Below are 27,627 nucleotides of genomic sequence, written 5' to 3' on the forward strand. Positions count from 1 at the left end.
TGCAGGGTGAAGGTCCAAAAATAAAACCTTTGGGGCCTCGTGGCCTCCCTCCGGCTGGTGGGAGGCTGAGGCGGCTTTTGGGGGGGGGGGGCGGCCTTCCTCCGGCCTGTAAGGAGGAGGCTGCGGGGGTCTTCGCGGGGGGGGGGGGGGGGGGAGGGCGGCGGGCCCGTCTTTCTGGAAGCCCCCCCCCCCCACACCTTTTGTTCTGCAGGCCTGAACGTAGGAAAAAAAAAACCTTGGGGCCCCGCGGCCCTCCTCTTCGGCGGGCGTCATAGGCCCCGCCGCATGGAGGCCCCTCCTCCAACCACCATGGGGCCTTCCAGCCGGGCTGACGGCTGGGTTTTTAAGGCCCCATGGAGGTTCTTGACGGGATTTTTGTTGTATCAACCTGGAGGCGTGGATGATTGGTTGTGTGGTCAAATTTCGAGGTTGGGGGGCCTTTACTTTTGTTGTTTTGCTCGGTGCCGCGATTCCATCATGCTTTTATAAATATAGATTTAATAAGCCAAAAACCAATTATTTAACTTACCTGCTTTGCCCTAGGGACTGTCCTCCAAAAAGTGGCAGAATCATGTAACCTCAAGGCAAAAATTATTATTGCTAATCCCTTTTTATCTCCAATTACCTTTTTACATCTTTCCTTTAATAGGAACGAATCCAGAGGCAAAGATGGGAAATTCAGCTGCCTGTATCTCGTGTAATGTCTTCATAAGGGATTCTTCACGTCCAGGCATCCCTGGTCAAACCGAGGTTTAGATCTAAAAGCAGCCGCATTCCGATTTATAGGATTATTACAGACCAAACTCCCTTGTGTGACTAATTCCTGATATAAATTCAGGACCTTTATTGTCAGAACGGACTCCTGTATATTCTCCAGATTGAGCCTCATCCGTGCCAACATTCAACAGAACTATCTCTCGGCTATTGATCATTCGTAGAAGAAAAAAGCCCACAATAACTGCAGGTCAGACCTTTGGACGGCCATCAGGAACGGGGTGGGCTGTCACTGGTTCAAGAGCATGCTCACTGAAATGACCATAAAGAGATTCATCGTCTGGAACCATTCGGGCATCAAAATCTCCCACCAGGATTATACAGGAATTGAGATATACTCTCCCAAGTCTCCTGGAGAAACACTCTCTCACACTTCCTGATGAAATGGTGAATCTGTTTTGCTAGTTCAAATGAAATACAGTAGAGTCTCACTTATCTAAGATAAACGGGCCAGCAGGATCTTGGATAAACGAAAATGTTGGATCATAAGGAGGGATTAATAAAAAAGCCTATTAAACAAAAAATTACATTATGATTTTACAAATTAAGCACCAAAACATCATGTTTTACAACAAATTGACAGAAAAAGCAGTTCAATACACAGTAATGGTATGTAGTAATTACTGTATTTACGAATTTAGCACCAAAACATTTCAACATTTACTACTAAAAGGCAGACTGCCTTGGATAAGTGAAGCTTGGATAAATGAGAGTCTACTGTAGTGTCGTGAAAGGATGCATGCCTGAAAAGTGCATCACCAACATGAAAAGCTTGAAAAGCTCTGTGTAGGGGAGCCCTATGGGGTCAAATATGACTGTTCTCTCCAATATGAATTCCATGTCTCTGTAGATTTCAATCTCAGAGAGATTCTATTCACACGGCATGCGTTTATAAGGTTTCTCCCTGGTGTGAGTCCTTTGATGTGAACGTAGATTTGAACGATGAGTAAAGCTCTTTCCACACTCAAGACATTTATAGGGTTTCTCCCCAGTGTGAGTCCTTTGATGTGAACGCAGATCTGAACTCTGAGCAAAGCTCTTTCCGCACTCCAGACATGTATAGGGTTTCTCCCCAGTGTGAGTCCTTTGATGTTTACGTAGATTTCCACTCTTAGTGAAGCTCTTTCCGCACTCAAGGCATGTGTAGGGTTTCTCCCCAGTGTGAGTCCTTTGATGTGAACGCAGATCTGAACTCTGAGCAAAGCTCTTTCCGCACTCCAGACATGTATAGGGTTTCTCTCCAGTGTGAGTCCTTTGATGTGAACGTAGTTTTCCACTAGCAGTGAAGCTCTGTCCACACTCCAGGCATGTATAGGGTTTCTCACCAGTGTGAGTCCTTTGATGTGAACGTAGACTTCCTCTCTGAGCAAAGCTCTTTCCACACTCCAGGCATGAATAGGGTTTCTCCCCAGTGTGAGTCCACTGATGTGAACGTAGACTTCCACTCTCAGTGAAGCTCTGTCCACACTCAAGGCATGTATAGGGTTTCTCCCCAGTGTGAGTACTTTGATGTACATCTAGATTTCTTCTCCAAGCAAAGCTCTTTCCACATTCCAGGCATGAATAGGGTTTCTCCCCAGTGTGAGTCCTCTGATGTGAATGTAGATTTCCACTCTTAGTGAAGCTCTGTCCACACTCCAGGCATGTATAGGGTTTCTCCCCAGTGTGAATCCGCTGATGTGAACGTAGGCTTCCACTAACAGTGAAGCTTTGTCCACACTCCAGGCATGTATAGGGTTTTTCCCCAGTGTGAATCCTTTGATGTTTACGTAGACTTCCACTCTCAGTGAAGCTCTTTCCACACTCCAGGCATGTATAGGGTTTCTCCCCAGTGTGAATCCTTTGATGTTCACGTAGACGTCCATTCTCAGTGAAGCTCTGTCCACACTCCAGGCATGTGTAGGGTTTCTCCCCAGTGTGAGTTTTTCGGTGTGAACTTAGATGTCCACTCTGAGCAAAGCTCTTTCCACACTCCAGGCATGTATAGGGTTTCTCCCCAGTGTGAGTCCTTTGATGTTTACATAGACTTCCACTAGAAGCAAAGCTCTTTCCACAATCCAGGCATGTATAGGGTTTCTCCCCAGTGTGAGTCCGCTGATGTGAACGTAGATGTCCACTAGAAGTGAAGCTCTTTCCACACTCCAGGCAAGTATGTGGTTTCTCTCCAGTGTGAGTCCGTTGATGCAAACGGAGATTTGAACTCTGAGTAAAGTTCTTTCCACATTCCAGGCATTTATAGGGTTTCTCTCCAGTGTGTTTCTTTTGTTGCAAACATAGTTTTGAACTGTAACTAAATCCCTTTCCACACTCCATGAATGTATAGGGTTTCTCCGCAGTGTGAGTCTTTTGATGTGAACATAGATCTACACTCTGCGCAAAGCTCTTTCCACACTCCAGGAATTCATAGGGCTTCTCCGCAGTGTGTGTCCTTTCATGTCGCTGCAGACCATTACTCTGAGTGTAACTCACTCTTTCCACACTCCAGGTATTTAGATGCTTTCTCCTTCACGTCCACTGTGATAGAGGTGTTTCATCAGAATACAGATACTTGACTCTTCTTCTTTCCTTTCTTATCTGTAAGTGAGGTCAGGAATTCAGCAAGATCTTCACCTTGGGAGGATTTCTTCTTCCTATATTATTTCTTTCCTTACGGCACCCAAGACGTGGCTCCATAGAATCCTCATTTCCCTGGTCAGGAAAAAAGCAAAAGATCAAGAATTAAAAGCCAGATATCTTCTTTACCTCCAAGATTTCCCCCTTTCATTTCATGCGTTACGTTGAAAATGGAAATACAGTAGAGTCTCACTTATCCAACATAAACACTCCAGCAGAACATTGGATATTGGATAATGAGAAGTGATTAGGGGCCCCTGATGGCACAGTGTGTTAAAGCGCTGAGCTGCTGAACTTGTGGACCAAAAGGTCCCAAGTTTAAATCCCGGGAGCGGAATGAGCGCCCGCTTTTAGCACGAGCTCCAGCCAATCTAGCAGTTCGAAATCATGCAAATGTGAGTAGATCAATAGGTACTGCTCCGGCGGGAAGGTAACGGCGCTCCATGCAGTCATGCCAGTGGCCACATGACCTTGGAGGTGTCTATGGACAAGGCCGGCTCTTCGGCTTAGAAATGGAGATGAGCACCAGGTCCCAGAGTCGGTCACGACTTGACTTAACGTCAGGGGAAACCTTTACCTTACTTTAAGGAGGGATTAAGGGAAAGTCTATTAAACATCAATTTTAGCTATGATTTTACAAATTAAGCACCAAAACATCATGCTTTACAACAAGTCTGCCACTTGTTTGCGATCAAGGCTGTACTTGCATGTTGCTGCCTACAGAAACAGTTGTGGATCCACGTGGGAGGAAGACTGTATTGGATAATACAGAATGTTGGATGAGTGAAGGTTGGATAAGCGAGACTCTATGGCAGGGGTCCTCAAACTTTTAAAGCAGAGGGCCGGTCCACAATCCTTCAGACTGTGGAGGGGCCGAATTATCATTTGGAAAAAAAAAAACGAACAAATTCCTATGCACACTGCACATGTCTTATTTGTAGTGCAAAACAACAACAACAATGAAAGAACAATACAATATTTACCATTTATGTGTTTTAAATGAAATTTTTATCCTGTATTGTTGTTTATATTGATTTATTGTACAGTAGAGTCTCACATCCAACATAAACGGGCCGGCAGAATGTTGGATAAGCAAATATGTTGGATAATAAGGAGGCATTAAGGAAAAGCCTATTAAACATCAAATTAGGTTATGATTTTACAAATGAAGCACCAAAGCATCATGTTCCTGCTTCTTGGCAGGGGGTTGGACTGGATGGCCCATGAGGTCTCTTCCAACTCTACTATTCTATGATTCTAGACAACAAATTTGGCAGAAAAAGTAGTTCAATACGCAGTAATGCTATGTAGTAATTACTATATTTATGAATTTAGCACCAAAATATCTCGATATATTGAAAACATTGACTACAAAAATGCGTTGGATAAGTGAGTGTTGGATAAGTGAGACTCTACTGTATTACTATTTTATCTTTTTATATTGTGATTGTATTGTGTTTTTTTTATATTTTGTCATCATGTTGTTTGGGCCGCTGCCCCATGTAAGCCGCCCCAAGTCCCCGCGGGGAGATGGTGGCGGGATATAAATAAAGTTTTATTTTATTATTATTATTATTTATTATTTAAAAATGAAAACAATTGTAACCAACATAAACCTATCAGGATTTCAATGGGAAGTGTGGGCCTGCTTCTGGACAATGAGATGGTCAAGTTAATTAGGATTGTTGTTGTTGTTGTTGTTGTTGTTGTGTGCCTTCAAGTCATATCAGACTTTGGGCTAGCCTAAGTCTAAAATTATTTATTCATTTACTACATTTATTTATTACATTTCTATCCCGCCCTTCTCACCCCGAAGGGGACTCAGAGCAGCTGTATGTACATACAATGTATTATATTATTAGCATAGAACAATATTAGCATTATATATTACTATATTGAACTATACCACTATACTGTAATATTATATGTAATATATATCATATAATTAATATTATTATATGGTATTATTAGTATTATATTGTATAACATTATAATATTATTATCAATATTATATGTATATAAAATATATTATATTATTTAAAATGATATAAGAATATTATTTATAAAACTCAGGGCGGGGGCCAGGTAAATGACCTTGGAGAGCCGCATCCGGCCCCCGGGCCTTAGTTTGGGGACCCCTGCGTGTTGCTGCCTAGAGAAACAGCTGTGGATCCGCATGGGAGCAGACTGTGTTGGATAATACAGAACGCTGGATGAGCAAAGGTTGGATAAGCGAGATTGTACTATACCAAGAAATGCAGACATCGAGGTCTTAAGCACACAAATAGATACCAGGATAGGCAATCAATTATTCTTAATAAAGAAGGGAATTAATCCAGAAAGAAAGAAGAACAGGGAGGGTAAAAAGAATGAATGATAGAAGGAAAAAATGAAATTTCCTTCCAATATTCCAGAAGGAATTGAAGACTTGGATGTCTGGACAAGCCTTTGAGCATGTCTAGTCCCAATGGTCCGCAGTTAATGCCACAGAACTGTCAAAGTGAGAATGATTGGATATAGAGTTGTTTAAATGTAATTGAGTTATAATGTTGCAATGTGAGCTGGGGATTGCATCATGATCTGTCTGCTGTCCACTATGCTAACTTTGTCCATAGCAGGAGAAAAGCAGTGCTTCGCAGCAGGCGTGCTGAGCTTCAGAGAGATTTACGAGGCGAAGGTGCAAAGGAAAAGCCATAAAAAGCCATAAATTCCTGTGGTGGTGAGGACTGCCGGGCTGTGCTGAGCGTGTGTGTCGTCAGCTGCTAAAGGCTTTATCTCGGGGAATCGAGGGTCCTCCAGGAAAGGCAAGAATGGCAAGTTCAAATCCTTTGACTGTGTTTGATAAGTTAAATGATGAAAATTATAAGGAATGGAGCATTTATGTGAAGCATCTTTTAGTCAGGGAAGGACTACAAAATACTATTCTAGGAACGGAACAAGACGCAGTTAAAAATGAGAGAGGACTGGCAACATTGGTTTTGAGTTTAATGCCAAGTCAGTTGGTTCATGTGCAGAATTTGCAAACTGCACAGGAGGTATGGAATGTGTTAAAGCAAGTGCATCAGAGACAGAGCACTCTTGGTAAAATGATTTGGACTAAACGCCTTTATAGAACTACACTTGAAGAAGGAGCAGATGTGAGGCAACATGTGAAGAGGATGAAAGATTTGTTTATTGATTTGTTTATTTGTTTATTGTTTACCTCTGTTTTGGCATTCAATAAAGAGCAACAGGCTTATATTATGATGTCCAGCTTAACTGCTAAATGGGATCATCTGTTGCATTCCTTACAAAGCGTGCCAGAAGGAGATTTGAGCCTGGATTTAGTGTGTTCCAGAATTTTGGAGGAGGCAGAACGACTGCGGTTTGAGAAAGAGACCTCGTGTGAGGGAAGATGCCTGAGCGAGGGGGAGTCAACGCCAGAGACGCCGAGCCAGACAGCTGCTTGTGCGAGTGTGAGAGCTGTAAGGAAATGTTTTGTTTGTAACAGACCAGGACATTTAGCAAGGGATTGCCAGAGCCGAAGACATCAAAGAGGACGCCAAACCAGAGGTGGTCACAGGAGAAGTGGGCTGAACAACAACCCTGAGCCGAGAGTTTTGATGGCTGCAAATGAAGATGGAGACAGCGAAAGAAGTAACAAATGGGTTTTGGACTCAGGTGCCACTCACCATATAACAAATGATATTTCTCTGTTGAGAGATGTACAAGATTTGGAAGCAGCAAATGCAACTTTGGCTGATGGGTCATTTAAATGGTTTTATAAATTTGGAACCTGCTACATTTCTTGTTTAAAATTGTATTGGGAGAAAGTTTTGAATGTGCCAGAAATGAAGACAAATTTGTTAAGCGTAGCCACATTGACTGATCAACAATTTAAAGTGTTCTTTAAAGGAATTTATTGCTATGTTCGTGATAGGGAAGGAAAATTGGTTGGCAAAGGAGTAAAAAGAAACAGAATGTATGAAATGTTTGAAAAAGTGAACAACATTGATGGAGAAAATGTAGAAGTTATGTGCGTAGGAGGTCAAATTCAACATGATCGTTGTCTGCATTTATTCCACCGAGTGATGGGTCATGCTAGCATGGAAACATTAAGGAAGATACTCAATTTGTGCCCTAATTATAAAATGGAGTCATGTAACTATGATTTAGATTGTGCCATATGTAATGAAGTGAAGAAAGAGCCTGTAAAGTTTTACAAGAGATCTAAAATAAGTGTAGATGACATGTTTGAAAAGGCACATGTACATATTGAAGGACCTTTTGAAAAAAGTACTGGTGGATCTAAATATATGATGCTTATTGTAGAAAGAATGAGCAGATTCGGTTATGCATATTTCTTTGCAAACTTATCAGAAGCAACTAGAAAACTGAGCGATTGGCTAAATTTGGTAGAAAATGTGTATGAGAAGAAATTGGACACTTTAATAATTGACAAAGGGGCAGGAGTCTGTGGCAGTGGATTTAAAGCATTGTTAAGGTCCAAGAATATTAATTGGATTGAGATTGAACAAATGAAAGGTGAACAAGGTGTTGCTGAAAAAAGAGCACAACTTTTAAATGAGATGAAATTGTATATGTTTAAAGACAGTCATATAGCTAACAACTATTGGCCAGAAGTGTTACACACATGTAATTATTTGACAAACAGGCTATGGGATGAGTGTGTGCAGGACATTCCTTTTCGAAAATTATATGGTCATGTACCAAGTTACAAGTTTTTGAGAATATTTGGCCAGAGAGCAAATATTGTCATCCCAGCCAGTGAGAGAGTAAATAAGAAACAAAAATACAAAGAGATGACATTTATTGGGTACAGTAAAAAGTCTTACAAGTTCTTAGAGACACCTACAAAAGTGAAGCTATCAAAGTTGGCTTATTTTGAAAGACCCAGAGATTGGAATAGCATACATTCCAATGTAGACAAGTTACATGGTTTTCAACAGGCTAAAGTAGATGTAGAAAGTGAAGAAACATCAAAGAATGTAATTGAGTCAGTGAAGTCAGAATACACAACACCAAAGTAAGTAAGTCAAGGTACACCTAAGAAACAAAGAACAAGAAGAAGATCTAGTAACAAAGGTGTAGACACACAGGTGAAGCAAGAAGTAAAAGAAGAGGTAAATTTGAGTCGTGTTAGTGCTCAGAAGAAAGGAAAGAAGAGATATGCTTTGGTATCATCTGCATATGATCAAACTAAGTTTCATAAAACACCTGTGACAGATGATTTTGTTAATAGTGATGGTTTTGAAATTGTTGATTGTTATTGATAAAGTGTAACAGCGAAGTCTTGAAAGAATATGTTTGTGATAGAGATTTATGTTCATGTATAATCGTTTAAGAGTCATGAGATGTTACCTGTGTGTATAGACAACTGTGTAAAGGTTATATGTGATTACCTAGTTCAAAGAAAAAGTTTGTGTTGGTGATTGTGTGTAATGAATTGTAAATTTATGAGAGTTCCTCATATATGTAAGAAGAAATTTTGTATATGTTTGCTTAGCCTCAGTTACAAAGTTAGACATTCAGAGTGTAACAATGTAATGAAGAAGTTGATTGAAATGCATTTAAGCTATGTATATAACTGTGGTAACTAAATTACATTTAAAGAGGGGGAATTGTCAAAGTGAGAATGATTGGATATAGAGTTGTTTAAATGTAATTGAGTTATAATGTTGCAATGTGAGCTGGGGATTGCATCATGCTCTGTCTGCTGTCCACTACGCTAGTGTGTTAAGAGTTAACTGAGTATTGCATCAGACAGCAGGGGTGTTTATAAATAGCTTCCTGTGTTAGAATCATAGAATCATAGAATAGTAGAGTTGGAAGAGACCTCATGGGCCATCCAGTCCAACCCCCTGCAAGAAGCAGGAAATCGCATTCAAAGCACCCCCGACAGATGGCCATCCAGCCTCTGCTTAAAAGCCTCCAAAGAAGGAGCCTCCACCACGGCCCGGGGGAGAGAGTTCCACTGCCGAACAGCCCTTCTCACAGTGAGGAAGTTCTTCCTGATGTTCAGGTGGAATCTCCTTTCCTATAGTTTGAAGCCATTGCTCCACTGTGTCCTCGTCTGCAGGGCAGCAGAAAACAAGCTCCCTCCCTCCTCCCTAGGACTTCCCTTCACATATTTGTACATGGCTATCATGTCTCCTCTCAGCCTTCTCTTCTGCAGGCTAAACATGCCCAGTTCTTTAAGCCGCTCCTCATAGGGCTTGTTCTCCAGACCCTTAATCATTTTAGTCGCCCTCCTCTGGACGCTTTCCAGCTTGTCAACATCTCCCTTCATCTGCGGTGCCCAAAATTGGACACAGTGTGATTCCAGGTGTGGTCTGACCAAGGCAGAATAGAATAAGGGGGAGCAGGACTTCCCTGGACCTAGACGCTATTCCCCTATTGATGAGGCCAGAATCCCATTGGCTTTTTTAGCAGCCGCATCACATTGTTGGCTCATGTTTAACTTGTTGTCCACGAGGACTCCAAGGTCTTTTTCGCACACACTGCTGTCAAGCCAGGCATCGTCCCCCATTCTGTATCTTTGATTTCCATTTATTCTGCCGAAGTGAAGTATCTTGCATTTGTCCCTGTTGAACTTCATTTTGTTAGTTTCGGCCCATCTCTCTAGTCTGTCAAGATCGTTTTGAATTCTGCTCCTGTCTTCTGGAGTGTTGGCTCTCCCTCCCAGTTTTGTGTCGTCTGCAAACTTGATGATCGTGCCTTCTAACCCTTCGTCTAAGTCGTTAATAAAGATGTTGAACAGAACCGGGCCCAGGACGGAGCCCTGCGGCACTCCACTTGTGACTTCTTTCCAAGATGAGGACGACGCATTGGTGAGAATCACCCTTTGGGTTCGTTCGCTTAGCCAATTGCAGATCCACCTAACCGTACTTTTGTCTAGCCCACATTTGACTAGTTTGTTTGCCAGAAGGTCGTGGGGGACTTTGTCGAAGGCCTTACTGAAATCTAGATATGCTACATCCACGGCATTCCCTGTATCGACCCAACTCGTAAGTATATCGAAAAAAGAGATCATATTAGTCTGGCATGACTTGTTTTTGGTAAATCCGTGTTGACTATTAGCAATGACCGCATTTGTTTCTAAGTGTTTGCAGACCACTTCCTTAATGATCTTTTCCAGAATCTTGCCTGGTATTGATGTGAGGCTGACCGGACGGTAATTGTTTGGGTCGTTCTTTTTTCCCTTCTTGAAGATAGGGACCACATTCGCCCTCCTCCAATCTGCTGGGACTTCTCCTGTTCTCGAAGAACTCTCGAAGATAATTGCCAGTGGTTCTGAAATAACTTCCGCTAGTTCCTTCAGTACTCTTGGGTGTAGCTGATCTGGCCCTGGGGACTTGAATTCGTTTAGCGCGGCCAGGTGTTCCTGGACAACTTGTTTCCCTATTTGGGGTTGGATTTCCCCCAATCCTTCGTCCTCCTTTTTCTTCCTTTTTCTACCAACGTAAGCAAAAAAGCCTTTTTTGTTGTTTTTTATGTCCCTGGCAAGAACTGCACTTCCGCCCTCTGCCCTTGTTCATCGGCTAACATTTTCACCATCCTATTCCCTGCTCCTGTTTGCATTTGGCTATGTTTTATGACCGGTCTCATCATAGGTTATTAGGTGTAATTTTGAGCTTAAACCTTGTTTGATATGTTTTATCTTGTATAGTACTGTGTGTTTATTGTACATTGTTTTTAGGCACATTGTGCCATACGTAAGCCGCCCCGAGTCCCTTTGGGGAGATTGAGGCGGGGTACAAAAAGTAAGGTTATGATTAGAGTTGTTATTATTAATACTGGAGCATCACTTTGGTTTCATTGGGCTGAACACAAATGTGGCCAAAGGAACGGAAGGCAGGCAGGCATAAAGGAACGGCTCTTTCCAGTATTAAAAGGTGTCATTCACTGGATAACGGGTTTCCCGGAATTACCAGGATGTGCTGTATCCTGAGGGACACAACGATTACGGGGCTGCCTTTCACGTCTGCGTCCTGAGCATCCCAACGCAGGCGCCTCCTGCCATCAAAGCAATCCTGCTGCCAACCAAGACCTGCCTCTCCACCGTCTAATTCAAACCACCACTGAGGCTTGTTGGGATGTTCACAAAATGAGTCTCTGCTGAACCAAGTCCCTCTGGGCCATTCACTCCCTCGGCTGAGACCCAGGATGGGATGCAAAGACAAGCACAGCTCCACCCACAATGCCATTCTCCTGTCAATCTTTCTCCTTTGCCCACTTCTCTCTTTCTTCCTTGTCCTTTGTCCAGAAGGAAAAAAGGTGGACCTGGGGCACGTCTTCACTGTGGAATGAATGCAAACTGACTCCACCTCAATTGCCATGGCCCACTGGGGTTGCTGTGTGTTTTCCGGGCATGGCTCAACGCTTTGGAAGAATGTCTAGTTGTGTTTCAGAGAATAATACAGTAGAGTCTCACTTACCCAACGTTCTGTATTATCCAATGCAGTCTGCCTTTATTAGTCAATGTTTTTGTAGTCAATGTTTTCAATACATTGCAATGTTTTGTTGCTAAATTTGTAAATGCAGTAATAACTACACTACGGTACCATGTATTGAACTGCTTTTTCAATACATGGTAACATAGTATCGGACACCTTCGCACTAATCAAAACTTCCCAGAAGACATCACCGCCCTGTTTCACCACTGCCTCACCACAAGCTACTTTCAGTGGGACAATGAATTCTATGAAAGATGGAGTGGCCATGAGGAGCCCTCTCAGCCCAGTAGTAGGAAATTTCTACATGGAAGGCTTTGAAAACAAGCCCTGGAAACAGCATCAAAAAAGCCAACTATATGGTTCAGATATGTTGACGACACCTTCACCATTTGGAGCCATGGAGAAGAACTCAGCAAGTTCCTGGACCACCTCAACAGCATCCACCCAAACATCCAATAAAATGTCTAGATGTCATCGGTATTTGTGAAAATATTAGAAAGTTCACCAAAAAAGCAATGAAACAATGGAAAACCGAGTTGTTCGTGGGCAACGAAAGCTATGGAACTGTGAACATCAGGAGAGGAATTTTCCAGGGAGACTCACTGTCACCACTGCTGTTCATCATTGCAATGGTCCCTCTGTCAGTAATTCTACAGAAAACAAACCTGGGCTACCAAAGAGCAAGAAATTCATCAAAAATTTCCCACTTGGATGATCTAAAGCTTTATGGAAAATCAAAAACAGAAATCCAATCACTGACCAGCACAGTCAGAATCTTTAGCACTGACTTCAGTATGGAGTTCGGCCTAGACAAATATATATACGTTGATAATCACACATTCCTAGACACTTGGGAAGTGTCCGATGTGTGATCCAGTACAACAGCCAGCAAAGTGTCTACTGTTGACTCATCTTGTTGTGTTTCAAATAATAGTAATAAAATACCATAATACACATGGTTGGAAGAGACCCCTGGGGCCATCTACTCCAACCCCCTTTTGCCTTTGTGCACCAAAACATAATCCAAGCCCCCCTGACAGACAGCCACCCAATAATAATAATAATAATAATAATAATAATAATAATAAAAATACCATAATACACATGGTTGGAAGAGACCCCTTGGGCCATCTACTCCACCCCCCTTTTGCCTTTGTGCACCAAAACATAATCCAAGCACCCCTGACCAACAACAACAACAATACTGTAATAATCAGGGTTGGAAGAGACTAGCCTTCAAGAAAAATGAATCCACAACAGGGCTGCAGAGTTTTCTTTCAGTCATTCACATTGGAAGGACTGAGGAGGAGGGAGAGACACACACAGACTCCGTGCTTGTCTCGCCACGCACGCGAGGAGGCAGGAAAGGAGGACTCAGTATATTACTTGAGAAGACAGAAATGCTCGGCCACTCCAACAACTATCATGTCAGACTACACAGGGAAGACTTTGAAAGCCACAAGCATGTGGACAATTTAAACAGAAAGGAGGAAACCATGAAAATGAACAAAATCTGGTTACCAGTATTAAAAAACTCCAAAATCAGAACAGTAAATAAGGAACAACACTCTGAAAACAGAAGAATTCCAGACAGGAATCAATCAGGGGCAGCTCACGACTCTGAACAAAGGATTCCCCCAGGCCAGGAGGTGAAGCTGGGAAGGCCATTGAATGCTAATTGAGGTGATTAATTACAACATTCACACTGGCCTCCAACAGTTATAATGTCTTTATCCATTAATTTGTTATATATGGTTTATTCAGTGTGTCATGTGTTTATTTGGTTATCTGAATGTTTTTGTTGAATATCTTTAATGTTACATAATTTTTGCTGCTTTTAACAATTGTGCGTCGCTTGGAACCCCACCCGTGGGAGAGGAAAAAAGCGGGATAATAGATAAATAAATACATAAGAAAAACAGACAAAATATTTGCAGAACTATTTACGAAAATAATCATAAAATATTCACTAAAATATTCATTAAAAAAACATTCATAAAAAATGTCCCGGATGATGGAAGACACGGCGAAGAGGGCGAGAGGGAGGCGGAGGGATCCTGGGGTGGCTGTGAGTTTTCCGGGCTGCCTGGCCATGTCCCAGCAGCACTCCCCACTGGCGTTTCGCCTGCATCTGTGGCAGGCATCCTCAGAGGTGGTGGGGCCTGTTGGAAACGAGGTCCCTGCGGAATGATGCCCAGGGAGGGAGGCAGGGAGGGAGACAGAACTCTGGCGTGGAAATTAATCAATCACCTTGAACAGCATTGAATGTCCTTGCAGCTCCAAGGCCTGTCTGCTTCCTGCCTGGGGGGATCCTTGGTTGGGCGGCCTGGTGGTGGTCAGAGGGGCCCGGCCTGTCTCTCTTCTCCGATAAGAGGCTGACCCCCTTCCCCCCCCCCAGGCAAGGAGCAGCCAGGCCCTGAGGCGGCGAGGCTGTTCAGTGCCTGTCACGGGGGCCAATGGCAGCCTTCTCCCTCCCTTGGACAACCCTCCGCGGGGATGTAGAGACACGAACCCCGCCCGAGGCCTCCCCAGGAAGGAAGGAAGGGGCCTCCCTGCCACCAGGGCCTGTGGGCTGAAGGTCAGGAGGGCGTGCCGCGGGGAGAGGGCCAGGCCGCCCGGATGGGAACCGTGAGGGGCGCCTTCTTCCCGGGAGAGGGACTCCCGGAGGGCTCCTCCCGCTCTCTCTCTGGGCCACTCCACCCCTGCCTCCAGGCCTCACCTTCTTCCTTCCTCGGCCTCTGGGCTCCGAGCGAGGCTTTTCTTTCCTTCTTTCTCCTCAGACGACGACGCCGCAGCTCCCGCCTCTGCCTCCTAAAATGGCGGCGGATGAGGGAAAGAGGGAGGGCGGGGCTGAGTGACGTCACCACCAGGGGAAGAGAAGAGAGGAGGCGGGCCCTGCGCAGGGCAGCCGCGCTCCTGATTGGCCGCCCGGGAAGCCCGTCCGTAGCTCTGGAGGCGCGTCCGGCTGGCTGTCGCCCTGGGGACGGAGCTTATTTGCATGTTTAAAGGGGAAGCAGCAGGTTCGAGGGAGGCCGGCCTTCCAGGGAAGAGAGGAGTCCGGAGACTGAGAGATTGACTCTCGTGCCCGGAAGGGTCGGGGGGGGGGGGGGGGGGGGGGGTCTGACACGGGAAAAACACACTTATAAAACAACAACTGTCCCGCCTGGAGGTAAGGAAGGCGTGGCCCACCCCGGCCAAGTCAGACGTCACAAGACTTCCTATTATGATCCCTATTATTATTATTATTATTATTATTATTATTATTTCCATTATTATTATTATTATTATTATTATTATTCCTATTACAGTGTTTATTTATTTATTACATCACTTGTACCCCGGCCTTCTCACCCATCAGGGAACTCAGAGCGGCTTACAATATAAACATACACATCAAACAGTTTTCATCAAATTTAAAAATCATCAAGATTAAAAATTACAATAAAATTGAGAGTATACATTAAAAATATACACAATTATACATTTAAATATGCATTTAAGGCGCTTTCCATAAGTGTTCCTTGATTTATCGCGGGGGTGACGTTCCAAATGAAAATCCGCAAAGTAGGGGCACTATATTTATTTATAGATTTATGCTTTATTTTAGCAGTTACAGGATACAGGGAATGGAAGCTGAATAACCTTTCTTTATTTCCAACCCTCCCTTCATTTCTCCCCCCAAAAAACCCCTTTCTCATAACAGCGAAGAGGGACAGCCGCGTGCGCACAACACACAAACCCGCAAAAGAGCGAAAATGCCGCGATCAATGGTGTACATTGACATTAAGTGAAAATCCACAAAACAGCAAGGCCGCAAAAAGCGAACTGCGAAGTAGGAGGGAACGCTGCATGGTTATTCTGTTGTCGAAGCTTTTCCTACCTGTCAACAAAGTATCTGAAGTCCACTCGGCCTTCTCCGAAGCGTCCCCCCATTTATTTATTATTTGTTACAGTGTTTTTATCCTCTCAACCCACGGGGGACTCAGGGGGCATACAGTATGACACACATATATAACCATCCTATTAACATTCAAATTCAAATATACATTTAGGTGCATTTCAAGTATGAACCGGGTCTGTCAATCATATCCTGAAGCCTATGTTACAGGTGGTGCTGCCTCTATTGTTTGAAAGCCTAGTCCCACAGCCAAGTCTTAGCTCTTTTTAGGAAGGAGGGGAGGGAGGGGGGGCCTGGCCTCACTGGGGAGGGCCTTCCATGGGTGGGTGGGTGGGGGGCACCACGGAAAAGGCCCCGTCTCCCGTCCCCATGAGCCGCACCTCTGAGACTGGCGGGACCGAGAGCAGGGCCTCCCCTGAGGATCTTCAATTACGTGGTGGGTCATAGCGGGAGACACATTCGGACAAGTCAGCTGGGCCGGAACCGTTTAGAGCTTTATACTCTAAAGCCAGCACTTTGAATTGTGCCCGGTAGCCAATCAGCAGCCAGTGGAGCTGACGTAAAAGGAGGGTGGTACGCGCCCTGTACGTCACTCCGGTTATCAACCTGGCTGCCTCCCTCCCGTTGGACTAGTTGGAGCTTCCGAACAGTCTCCAAAGGCAGCACCACGTAGAGCGCGTTGTAGTAGTCTAATCGGGATGTAACAAGAGCGTGGACCACCGTGCCCAAGTCCGGCTTCCCAGGTACGGGCACGGCTGGCACACACGTTTCAGCTGTGCAAAGGCTCCCCTGACCACCGCGGAGACCTGGGGCTCCAGGCTCAACCACGAGTCTAGGATCACCCCCAGACTGCGGACCTGCGCCTCCATGGGGAGTGTGATGCCATCCAGCACAGGCTGTGACCCTATGCCCTGATAGGCCTTATGATTGACCAGGAGGACCTCTGTCTTGTCTGGATTCAATTTCACCGGTTCAGTACCTGGACAGCCTCCTGAGTGACAGGTGGGAAGGAGTGACAGAGCTGGCCATCATCTGCGTACAGATGGCACCGCACCCCGAAACTCCTGATGATCTCTCCCAGCGGCTTCAGGTTGATGTTAAACAACATGGGGGACAGTAATACATTTCCCCTAAATGCACTGGCCCGCTTCCCATCTCTGCTGTTACCAACCCAGTGGCTGTTCAGTTGGAATGACCTCCTATGAGGAAAGTCCATCCAGTATTCCATGTCAGTCTCCTTGAACAAGCCAGTACTTCCCATAAGTGGAGTAAGTCTGGCTCTGACCCTGTTCCCATTATGGTGGGTGGCCCCACACACATTCCGAGATCAAGGATGTTTTGGATCTCGAGGGCGGCTGCTCTGCCCGGTCCAGTGGTCTTGGCGGGTCCCCCACCCCGAGTGGGTGGCTCCTGAGCACGTGCGGGCTCCCAAGTCGCTGAGGCTTTTTCACAGAGACCTTTCCCTTAAAACTGGACCTCGACTGCCTCATTGTTTTTCTTTCTTTGTTTTCCTTTCTTTCCAGGGCCACCTTCTTGGAGGGGAGTTACATCAGGATGTGTCCCTACCAGCTTGGGCTGAGCTGCTCCGCCCACCCCATGCCATGGCTGTTGAGAGGGGGAGGCTGGGAGTGCACCTCAGGTAAGGCCCATCTGGACTGGAGGAAACAGAAACCGTAGAATCGTTAGTGGGAATGGAAAGTATCTGGTAGAATAGAGAGAGTGGGAGGGGTCTTGGGTCAGCAGGATGATATACACAGGGTTTGCCAGGAACTGCCAAGAACTGTCTTTCTGTTGCCTATGGTAAGATGGGAAATAAAGCTGTGTCCAAGGATTGGCCTTTGTGAGCGTGCTTTCATGCCAAGAGCTTCCAGGTCCTGACAAAAAAGGTCAATGGGATTTTGGCCTGCAGAAAGGGAGGCGGGTACAAAATAAAATTGTCATCATCATCATTCATGAAAATGACACCTGCACATATGGAGGGACAGCTGTCTTGAATATCGAGAAAAAAGCGGGTGCTAGAACCAATATCACAGGACAGCTGACTGGACCAGGTAGATCACAACCCGAGACAGTGAAGACACCTGCCCTTGTGCTCGGCTACTCGGCTCCTGAGTGTGCACGCCCAGAGTGGAATACATCTCACCACGTTAACACAGTGGATGCAGCTCTGAATGAGACATGCCGCGTCACCACAGGATGTCTACACCCCACACCACTGGAGAAATTATACTGCTTAGCCGGCATTGCACCACCTGATATCCGTGGGGAGTAGCAGCCGGTAATGAAAGGACCAAGGCAGTGACATCTCTGGCCCATCCCCTCTTCGGATATCATACAGCACGCCAACGCCTGACATCAAGAAATAATTTCCTAAGATCCACAGAGACAATCACTGGAACACCTCAGCAGTCACGAGTCCAAAGGTGGCAGGCTAAAACCGGAGACCTCAATCCATGGCTGAGATGGGAGGAGAGACTCCCTCCTGGGCAGACAGAGGACGGGGCGACGTGGAAGGAAGGAAGGCCCGGAACAGACTGTGCTCTGGCACCACGAGACGCAGAGACCGCCTTCAGAAAGTGGCCACAGAGTGGAGTCCATGACGTGCGAGTGTGGAGGAGACCAAACCACACCCCACCACCGACTGCAATGCGGCCTGAGCCCTGCCACGGGCACAACCGAGCACCTTCTCACAGCCACACCAGAGGCCTTACTCCAAGGGGACAGATTCTGGTCAAAGGACATTTAGTATCAGGACAAGTTTTGAAAACTCTGACATTTAAAATGCATTGCAACTGTACCCTCGGTTCGCTTCTGACACGATAAATATAAATGAAAGCTTTCTTGAAAGTTTGGATTCAGATGCGTGGAAGCGAAAACTACAGTCATATCCCAGCCCCCCCCCCCCCCCCCCCGAAAAAGCAATTGATGATCAAAACACGGAATATATTTAATACCTGAAGCATGAAAATCAAACCCAGAGCCCTGAGACTGATCTATAGAAGGAAAACGATGCCCAAAGGACCCCAGATTTTCCATTGAACCCCAGGTTTACCTGCCTTTCCGGTCTCTGGTATTTTGACCCTTCTAAATCCCCTTTTCGCAAATACTTGCTTTTATTAAGAAAAGAAAGATAGTAATTCCATAATCTACAATGCGGAAACTATACGGCTCCCCGAGTGGCTGCCACAACTACAAAAATAAACCAGAAAAAGCACACACCGATACAACGGTCTTGTATAGACACACAAAGCACACTGAGAAGCGAACAGACAGACCTGGGTCTGAGTCTACGAACCTCACGCCGAGTGGAGAGTCTCCCTTATTATTCTCCTCCTCGTAGATAATCCTACGGAAGGACACTTCCGCTCCTGGAAACGCTCTCCTGATTCATGGATCTTCCAACTGACATTGGCCCCTGTTGTTGTTGTGGTTGTTGTCGTGAAAAAGTGATAAATGCTCAATGCCTTGTAAAATCACAATTGAAAAACACTGCGTATATGTGTAATGTGATCTGCCCTGAGTCACCTTCAGGGTGAGAAGGGCAAAATATAAATGTTGTAAATAATAAACAATAATAATAAATGAGACTCCCCTGTACATTAATTCTACCGTGCAGATGCACCATTAGATCCTTGATTCCAAATGTTCCTGGATCTGCTAGTAATTCTCCCCGTGTCTGGGGATCCACAAAGAAACAGAAGAGATCTAGGGGAGATGGTGGCGGGGTATAAATAAAGTTTTATTATTATTATTATTTCTGGAGGTGTGTGGGGGAGGATTGCCAGCCCTGAAGAATCACAGGAATTGCAGGCCCTTCTACACTGCCAGATAAAATCCAGATTATCTGTTTTGAACTGGATTGCCTGGCCGTGTAGACTCATATAATCCAGTTCAAAGCAGATAATGTCCTCCGCCTCCACCTATACGCAGCCATTTCACTGTATTCTGGTCCAGATTTAGAGGTTGTGAGATACGTATATACATTCTACTGCCTTACTTCGTCTTGAATACGCTCACGGCGCTTGGCTATTGGTCAGTTGTATGTTTTTATTGTAGTTTGTATGCCTTTTGGTTTTATATGTTTATATGCTTTACGTGCATTTTGCAGTTGTATTTCATGTTGTATTCTGGGCTTGGCCCTCGTGTGAGACCCTACGGGGAGATGGGGCGGGGTATCAGAAAAAAGGAGTTAGTAAGTTAGCGAGTCCCCATCTTTCTTGAAATCGATTACAGTTAATTTAATTGGCAGTCCCTTTGTCCGTCTCTGATCATGGGCCGGCATTCCTCAGTCCGTCCCCTTGCGTGGAGTGACCACGTCCGCCCATCTCGGAGGGTAAACGACGCTTTGCTGCAGTTCCCGCGTATTCTCAGCATCTTCCCAGTTTTGACCCCAAATAGGGAGACAAGTTGTCCAGGAACACCTGGCCGCTCTAAACAAAGTCCCCAGGGCCAGATCAGCTCCATCCAAGAGTATTGAAGGAACTAGCGGAAGTTATTTCAGAACCACTAGCAATTCAGAACCACTGTTCTTGGAGAACGGGAGAAGTCCCAGCAGATTGGAGGAGGGCGAATGTGGTCCCGATCTTCAAGAAGGGAAAAAAGAACGACCCAAACAATTACCGTCCGGTCAGCCTCACATCAATACCAGGCAAGATTCTGGAAAAGATCATTAAGGAAGTGGTCTGCGAACACTTAGAAACAAATGCGGTCATTGCCAATAGTCAACACGGATTTACCAAAAACAAGTCATGCCAGACTAATATGATCTCTTTTTTCGATAGAGTTACGAGTTGGGTCGATACAGGGAATGCCGTGGATGTAGCCTACCTGGATTTCAGTAAGGCCTTCGACAAAGTCCCCCACGACCTTCTGGCAAGGAAACTAGTAAAATGTGGGCTAGACAAAACTACGGTTAGGTGGATCTGTAATTAGCTAAGCGAACGAACCCAAAGGGTGCTCACCAATGCATCGTCTTCATCATGGAAAGAAGTGACAAGTGGAGTGCCACAAGCAGGGCTCCGTCCTGGGCCCGGTTCTGTTCAACATCTTTATTAACGACTTAGACGAAGGGTTAGAAGGCACGATCATCAAGTTTGCAGACGACACAAAACTGGGAGGGAGAGCCAACACTCCAGAAGACAGGAGCAGAATTCAAAACGATCTTGACAGACTAGAGAGATGGGCCAAAACTAACAAAATGAAGTTCAACAGGGACAAATGCAAGATACTTCACTTCGGCAGAAAAAATGGAAATCAAAGATACAGAATGGGGGACGATGCCTGGCTTGACAGCAGTGTGTGCGAAAAAGACCTTGGAGTCGTCGTGGGGAACAAGTTAAACATGAGCCAACAATGTGATTAAGCTGCTAAAAAAGCCAAAGGCATTCTGGCCTCATCAATAGGGGAATAGCGTCTAGATCCAGGGAAGTCCTGCTCCCCCTCTTTCTATTCTGCCTTGGTCAGACCACACCTGGAATCACACTGTGTCCAATTTTGGGCACCACAGTTGAAGGGAGATGTTGACAAGCTGGAAAGCGTCCAGAGGAGGGCGACTAAAATGATTAAGGGTCTGGAGAACAAGCCCTATGAGGAGCGGCTTAAAGAGCTGGGCATGTTTAGCCTGCAGAAGAGAAGGCTGAGAGGAGACATGAGAGCCATGTACAAATACGTGAAGGGAAGTCATAGGCAGGAGGGAGCAGGCTTGTTTTCTGCTGCCCTGCAGACTAGGACACGGAACAATGGCTTCAAACTACAGGAAAGGAAGGAGATTCCACCTGAACATCAGGAAGAACTTCCTCACTGTGAGAAGGGCTGTTCGGCAGTGGAACTCACTCTCTGCCACGGATTGTGGTGGAGGCTCCTTCCTTCTTTGGAGGCTTTTAAGCAGAGGCTGGATGGCCATCTGTCGGGGGTGCTTTGAATGCGATTTCCTGCTTCTTAGCAGGGGGTTGGACTGGATGGCCTATGAGGTCTCTTCCAACTCTACTATTCTATGCTCACTGAAATGGCCATAAAGAGCGTCATCATTTGGATAAATAATAATAATAATAATAATAATAATAATAATAATAATAATAATAATAATAAAAACCTTTATTTATACCCCGCCACCATCTCCCCAACGGGGACTCAGGGCGGCTTACATGGAGCCATGCCCAGAACAATACAATATAACAGAATATAAAAGAACAACACATCATAACACATTGAACAATACAATAGATAATAATATACATTACAACGCAAAATCAGGACCAATGCTGGCACCAAAATCTCCTGCCAGTATTATAGAAGCACCGAGATATAAAAATGTCATTTTACTGATAAAGAGTGCATCACCAACATGAAAAGTTTGAACAGCTCTGTTTTCGAGAGCCTTATGGGGTTAAACACCACTGAATTCTATGTGTCTGTACATTTGAACTCTCAGAGAGGTGCTATACACACAACATGCATTTATAAGGTTTCTCCCTGGTGCGTCCTTTGATGTGAACGTAGATGTGGCGTAGATCATGGCGGCTGGTGATCCTGTCCAAGTCTTGGTTGATCTCTGTAACACCGAGATGGCCAGGGCAGTAGACACGATCGCCCCTGAACGTCCCCTATCGTCTCGCAGAGTCAGGTCAGCTCCTTGGCTTTCTGAGGAGCTGGCCGTGATGAAGCGGACGAGACGGAGACTGGAGTGCATCTGCCGCAGATCTCAGGACGTATCCGACCGAGCACGGGCTAAAGCCTCTCTTAGGGCCTACTTAGGGCATTGTGGGCAGCCAGGAAAGTTTTCTCGACTGCAATGCGCGTCTGCAACAAACAGACCAGCTGAGTTGTTTCGGGTGGTGGGAGAGCTCCTCCACGCCTGTGACGGGGGGGCTGCCCCTTGCCACCTGACAACTCGATGTGGCGAGTTCGCCCATCACTTTGCAGACAAAGTCGCTTGGATACGCTCTGACTTAGACACCAGCCTTAATGCAGTACCTGTGGAGGTGACCGAGGCACCTGCTTGTCCAGTGTTAATGGATTCGTTTCAGATAGTTCACCCTGATGACATCGAGGGGATCCTTGGAGCTGTGAGAGCGACCACATGCGCTTCAGACCCTTGCCCATCTTGGCTAATAAAATTTGCCAGCGGGGGGTTGGCAAATTGGTTCGTGGGGATAATAAACGCCTCACTGGATCAGGGACTTTTCCCATCTATTTTAAAGCAGGCATTGGTTAAACCGATCCTGAAAAAGGCGTCCCTTGACCCGTCGGTTCTTAACAAATACCGGTCAATTTCGAACCTTCCCTTTTTGGGCAAGGTTCTAGAGCGGGTGGTCGCCTCGCAGCTCCAGGGGTTCCTGACAGAGACCGACTATCTGGATCACAGTCTGGGTTCAGACCCAGTCATGGTACGGAGACGGCTTTGGTCGCCTTGGTGGATGACCTCCGCAGAGAACTGGACAGGGGGAGTGTGACCCTGTTTGTTCTCTTGGACATCTCAGCGGCTTTCGATACCATCGACCATGGTCTCCTTCTGGGACGGCTCTCCGGAATGGGTATTGGGGGTGTTGCTTTGCAATGGCTCTGCTCCTTCCTGGAGGGCCGATCCCAGTTGGTGAAGCTGGGGGACACCTGCTCGGACCCCTGGCCATTGACCTGTGGGGTCCCGCAAGGTTCTATTCTGTCTCCCATGCTTTTTAACATCTACATGAAACCGCTGGGAGAGGTCATCCGGAGTTTTGGAGTTGGGTGCCATCTCTATGCAGATGACACTCTACTACTCTTTTGCTCCAAACTTCAAGGAAGCCCCTCGGATCCTTGACCGGTCCCTGGCCGCTGTGATGGACTGGATGAAGGTGAATAAGCTGAGACTTAATCCTGACAAGACAGAGCTCCTCCAGGTCAGTTGTGCAGCCGATCGGGGCATAGGGTGGCTACCTGTGCTTGACGGGGTCGCACTCCCCCTGAAGGCGCAGGTCCATTGCAGTTTGGGGGTCCTCCTGGACTCATCGCTGACACTTGACGCTCAGGTGTCGGCGGTGGCCGGGAGGGCCTTTGCAGTTAAAGCTTGTGCGCCAGCTGCGACCGTACCTCGAGAAGTCTGACTTGGCCACGGTGGTCCACGCCTTAGTCACCTCCAGGTTGGATTACTGCAATGCACTCTACGTGGGGCTGCCCTTGAAGATGGTTCGGAAACTTCAGTTGGTTCAGAGATCAGCAGCCAGATTAATAACAGGAGCAAATTATAGAGCGGTCAACCCTATTTAAACAGCTCCACTGGCTACCGATAGATAAGTTTCCGGGCCCAATTCAAGGTGCAGGTTATTACCTATAAAGCCTTAAACGGTTCAGGACCTGCCTATCTCCGTGATCGCCTCCTCTCCTACGAACCAACGTGAACCCTAAGATCATCCGGGGAGGCGCTCCTCTCGCTCCCGCCTTTGTCTCAAATGTGGCTGGTGAGGACGAGGGAGAGGGCCTTCTCGGCAGTGGCCCCCATCCCGGCTCTGGAACTCTCTCCCTAAGGAGATCAGGTTAGCTCCTTCCCTGCCCATTTTCCGCTGGGAATTAAAAACATGGATGTTCCAGAACACGTTTGAATGAATAGGCCCAATTCAGCTGTTATTAGAATGCTTTTCTCCGTTTTAAAAACGTATGGCACTTTATCACTCATTTCAATGACACAGCACTTTATGAAACCTGTCCCCGCTGGTTTGTTTTTAATTCTCTGATTTTATTTGCTTGGATATTGATGTATTGTCTATTATTTTATTTTGTGTATCGTTGGAATGTTTTTAAGTTTTTGTCAAATATGTTGTGTCATTGTTTTTGGGCTTGTCCCTGTTGTGAGCCGCCCCGAGTCCCTTCAGGGAGATGGGGCGGGATATAAAAATAAAGTTTATTATTATTTATTATTATATGCATGACTGAAGCTCTGTACACAATCTAGGTATTTATAGCGGTTTCCCAAGTGAGAGTTCTTTGATGACAGCGTAGACTTCCAAACTCAGTGAAGCTGTGTCCACACTCCAGGCACTTAGACCATTTTCTCCCAGTGTGAGGCCTATGATGTGAATGTAGAAATCCCTTCTGAGTGAAACTCTGTCTCCATTCAAGACATTCGTAAGTTTTTCCCCTCGTGTGAGTCCTACAATGTGAACATGAACTTCCACTCTCAGAAAAGCTCTGCCCACACACCTGGCATGTATAGGGTTTCTCCCCAGAGTGAGTCCTTTGATATTTACATAGAATTCCACTCTTTCAGTGTAGCTCTCTCCACACTCCAGGCATGCATAGTGTTGTTCCCCAGTGTGAGTCCTTTGATGGTAACATAGATTCAAACTCTTGGTAAAGCTCTTTCCACACTCCAGGCATGTATAGGGTTACTCCCGAGTGTGAGTCCGTTGATGAGAACGTAGATTTGAACTCTGAGTGAAGCTCTGTCCACACTCCAGGCATGTATAGGGTTTTTCCCCAGTGTGAGTCCGTTGATGAGAACGTAGATTTGAACTCTGAGTGAAGCTCTGTCCACACTCCAGGCATGTATAGGGTTTTTCCCCAGTGTGTGTCCACTGATGTGAACGTAGTTTTCCACTAGAAGTGAAGCTCTGTCCACACTCCAGACATTTAAAGGGTTTCTCACCAGTGTGAGTCCTTTGATGTAAATGTAAACTTCCACTATAAGTGAAGCTTTTTCCACACACCAGGCATGAATAGGGTTTCTCCCCCGTGTGAGTCCTTTGATGTTTACGTAGACTTCCACTCTCAGTGAAGCTCTTTCCACACTCCAGGCATGAATAGGGTTTTTCCCCAGTGTGAGTCCGCTGATGTGCATTTAGATTTCCACTCCGAGCAAAGCTCTGTCCACACTCCAGGCATGTATAGGGTTTCTCCCCGGTGTGAGTCCTTTGATGTGAATCTAGATGTCCTCTCTGAGTGAAATCCTTTCCACACTCCAGGCATGTATAGGGTTTCTCCCCGGTGTGAGTCCTTTGATGTGAATTTAGATGTCCTCTCTGAGTGAAACCCTTTCCACACTCCAAGCATGAATAGGGTTTCTCACCAGTGTGAGTCCGATGATGTTTACGTAGACTTACATGCTCAGTGAAACTCTTTTCACACTCCAGGCATGTATAGCGTTTTTCTTCTGTGTGAGTCCTTTGATGTGCATTTAGATTTCCACTCCGAGCAAAGCTCTGTCCACACTCCAGGCATATATAGGGTTTCTCCCCTGTGTGAGTCCTTTGATGTTTACGTAGACTTCCACACTCACTGTAGCTCTTTCCACACTCCAGGCATGTATAGGGTTTCTCCCCAGTGTGAGTCCGTTGATGTGAACATAGTTTTCCACTAGCAGTGAAACTCTGTCCACACTCCAGGCATGTATAGGGTTTCTCCCCGGTGTGAGTCCTTTGATGTTTACGTAGGCTTCCACTCTCAGTGAAGCTCTTTCCACACTCCAGGCATGTATAGGGTTTCTCCCCAGTGTGAGTCCGTTGATGTGAACGTAGATTTCCAATAGCAGTGAAACTCTGTCCACACTCCAGGCATGTATAGGGTTTCTCCCCGGTGTGAGTCCTTTGATGTTTACGTAGACTTCCAGTATAAGTGAAGCTCTTTCCACACTCCAGGCAAGTATGTGGTTTCTCACCAGTGTGAGTCCTTTGATGCAAACGTAGATTTGAACTCTGCACAAAGCTCTGTCCACACTCCAGGCATGTATAGGGTTTCTCACCAGTGTGAGTTTTTCGGTGTGAACTTAGATGTCCACTCTGAGCAAAGCTCTTTCCACACTCCAGGCATGTATAGGGTTTCTCCCCAGTGTGAGTCCGCTGATGTGAACGTAGATGTCCACTAGAAGTGAAGCTCTTTCCACACTCCAGGCAAGTATGTGGTTTCTCTCCAGTGTGAGTCCTTTGATGCAAACGGAGATTTGAACTCCGAGTGAAGTTCTTTCCACATTCCAGGCATTTATAGGGTTTCTCTCCAGTGTGTTTCTTTTGTTGCAAACATAGTTTTGAACTGTAACTAAAACCCTTTCCACACTCCATGCATGTATAGGGTTTCTCCGCAGTGTATGTCTTTTGATGTGAACATAGATCTACACTCTGCGCAAAGCTCTTTCCACACTCCAGGAATTCATAAGCCTTCTCCGCGGTGTGTTTCCTTTCATGCCGCTGCAGACCATAACTCTGAGTGTAACTCACTCTTTCCACACTCCAGGTATTTAGATGCTTTCTCCTTCATGTCCACTGTGATAGAGGTGTTTCATTAGAATACAGATACTTGACTCTTCTTTTTTCCTTTCTTATCTGTAAGTGAGGTCAGGAATTCAGCAAGATCTTCACCAGCAAGATCTTCTTCCTATATTATTTCTTTCCTTACGGCACCCAAGACGTGGCTCCATAGAATCCTCATTTCCCTAGTCAAGAAAAAAGCAAAAGATATAGAATGAAAGCCAGAAACCTTCTTTACCTCCAAGATTTCCCCCTTTCACTTCATGGGTTATGTTGAAAATGCAAATACAGCAGAGTCTCAGTGATCCAACATAAACATGCCAGCAGAACATTGGATATGCGAAAATATTGGATAATGAGGGATGAAGGGAAAGCCTATTAAATGTCAAATCTAGATATGATTTGACCAATTAAGCAACAAAACATCGTGTTTTTCAACACGCCTGCCACTTGTTTAGGAGCGAGGCTGTACTTGTGTGTTGCTGCCTAGAGAAACAGTTGTAGGTCTGCGCGGGAGGAAGGCTGTGTTGGACAATACAGAACGTTGGATGAGCAAAGGTTGGATAAGCGAGACTGTACTCTACCAAGAAATGCAGACATCGAGGTCTTAAGCATACAAATAGATACCAGGAAAGGCAATCAATTATTCTCAATAAAGAAGGGAATAAATCCA

The 27,627-nt window shown here is 45.6% G+C and overlaps 3 protein-coding genes and 1 long non-coding RNA gene across 4 annotated transcripts in view; 1 reads left to right on the plus strand and 3 right to left on the minus strand.

The window, feature by feature from the left end:
- LOC134297958 (zinc finger protein 850-like) overlaps positions 1 to 27,627 on the minus strand; it is a 103,173-nt gene that overhangs the window by 71,602 nt on the left and 3,944 nt on the right. The window lies entirely within an intron of this gene.
- LOC134297965 (zinc finger protein 420-like) lies at positions 809 to 14,660 on the minus strand. Its single transcript, XM_062977029.1, has 2 exons — positions 14,563 to 14,660; positions 809 to 3,462 (listed from the first exon to the last, which is right to left on the minus strand). Exon 2 carries the CDS (start codon positions 3,085 to 3,087, stop codon positions 1,645 to 1,647), a length of 1,443 nt encoding a protein of 480 aa, XP_062833099.1. The 5' UTR covers positions 3,088 to 3,462; positions 14,563 to 14,660; the 3' UTR covers positions 809 to 1,644.
- Positions 14,963 to 15,746, plus strand: LOC134297968 (uncharacterized). The gene is made up of 2 exons (XR_010004921.1): positions 14,963 to 15,012; positions 15,547 to 15,746. It is a non-coding gene; the product is annotated as an uncharacterized LOC134297968 (long non-coding RNA).
- The window catches only part of LOC100562195 (zinc finger protein 850-like), a 90,700-nt gene continuing 84,889 nt past the window's right edge, over positions 21,817 to 27,627 (minus strand). Inside the window, exon 2 of the mRNA XM_062977015.1 lies at positions 21,817 to 27,139. Within this exon, the coding sequence (XP_062833085.1) occupies positions 25,101 to 26,768 (1,668 nt within the window). The 5' untranslated portion in view covers positions 26,769 to 27,139 and the 3' untranslated portion in view covers positions 21,817 to 25,100. The remainder of the gene's footprint in view (positions 27,140 to 27,627) is intronic.

Source organism: Anolis carolinensis, chromosome 3, assembly GCF_035594765.1.
Source record: "Anolis carolinensis isolate JA03-04 chromosome 3, rAnoCar3.1.pri, whole genome shotgun sequence".
Classification (NCBI taxonomy): Eukaryota; Metazoa; Chordata; class Lepidosauria; order Squamata; family Dactyloidae; genus Anolis; species Anolis carolinensis.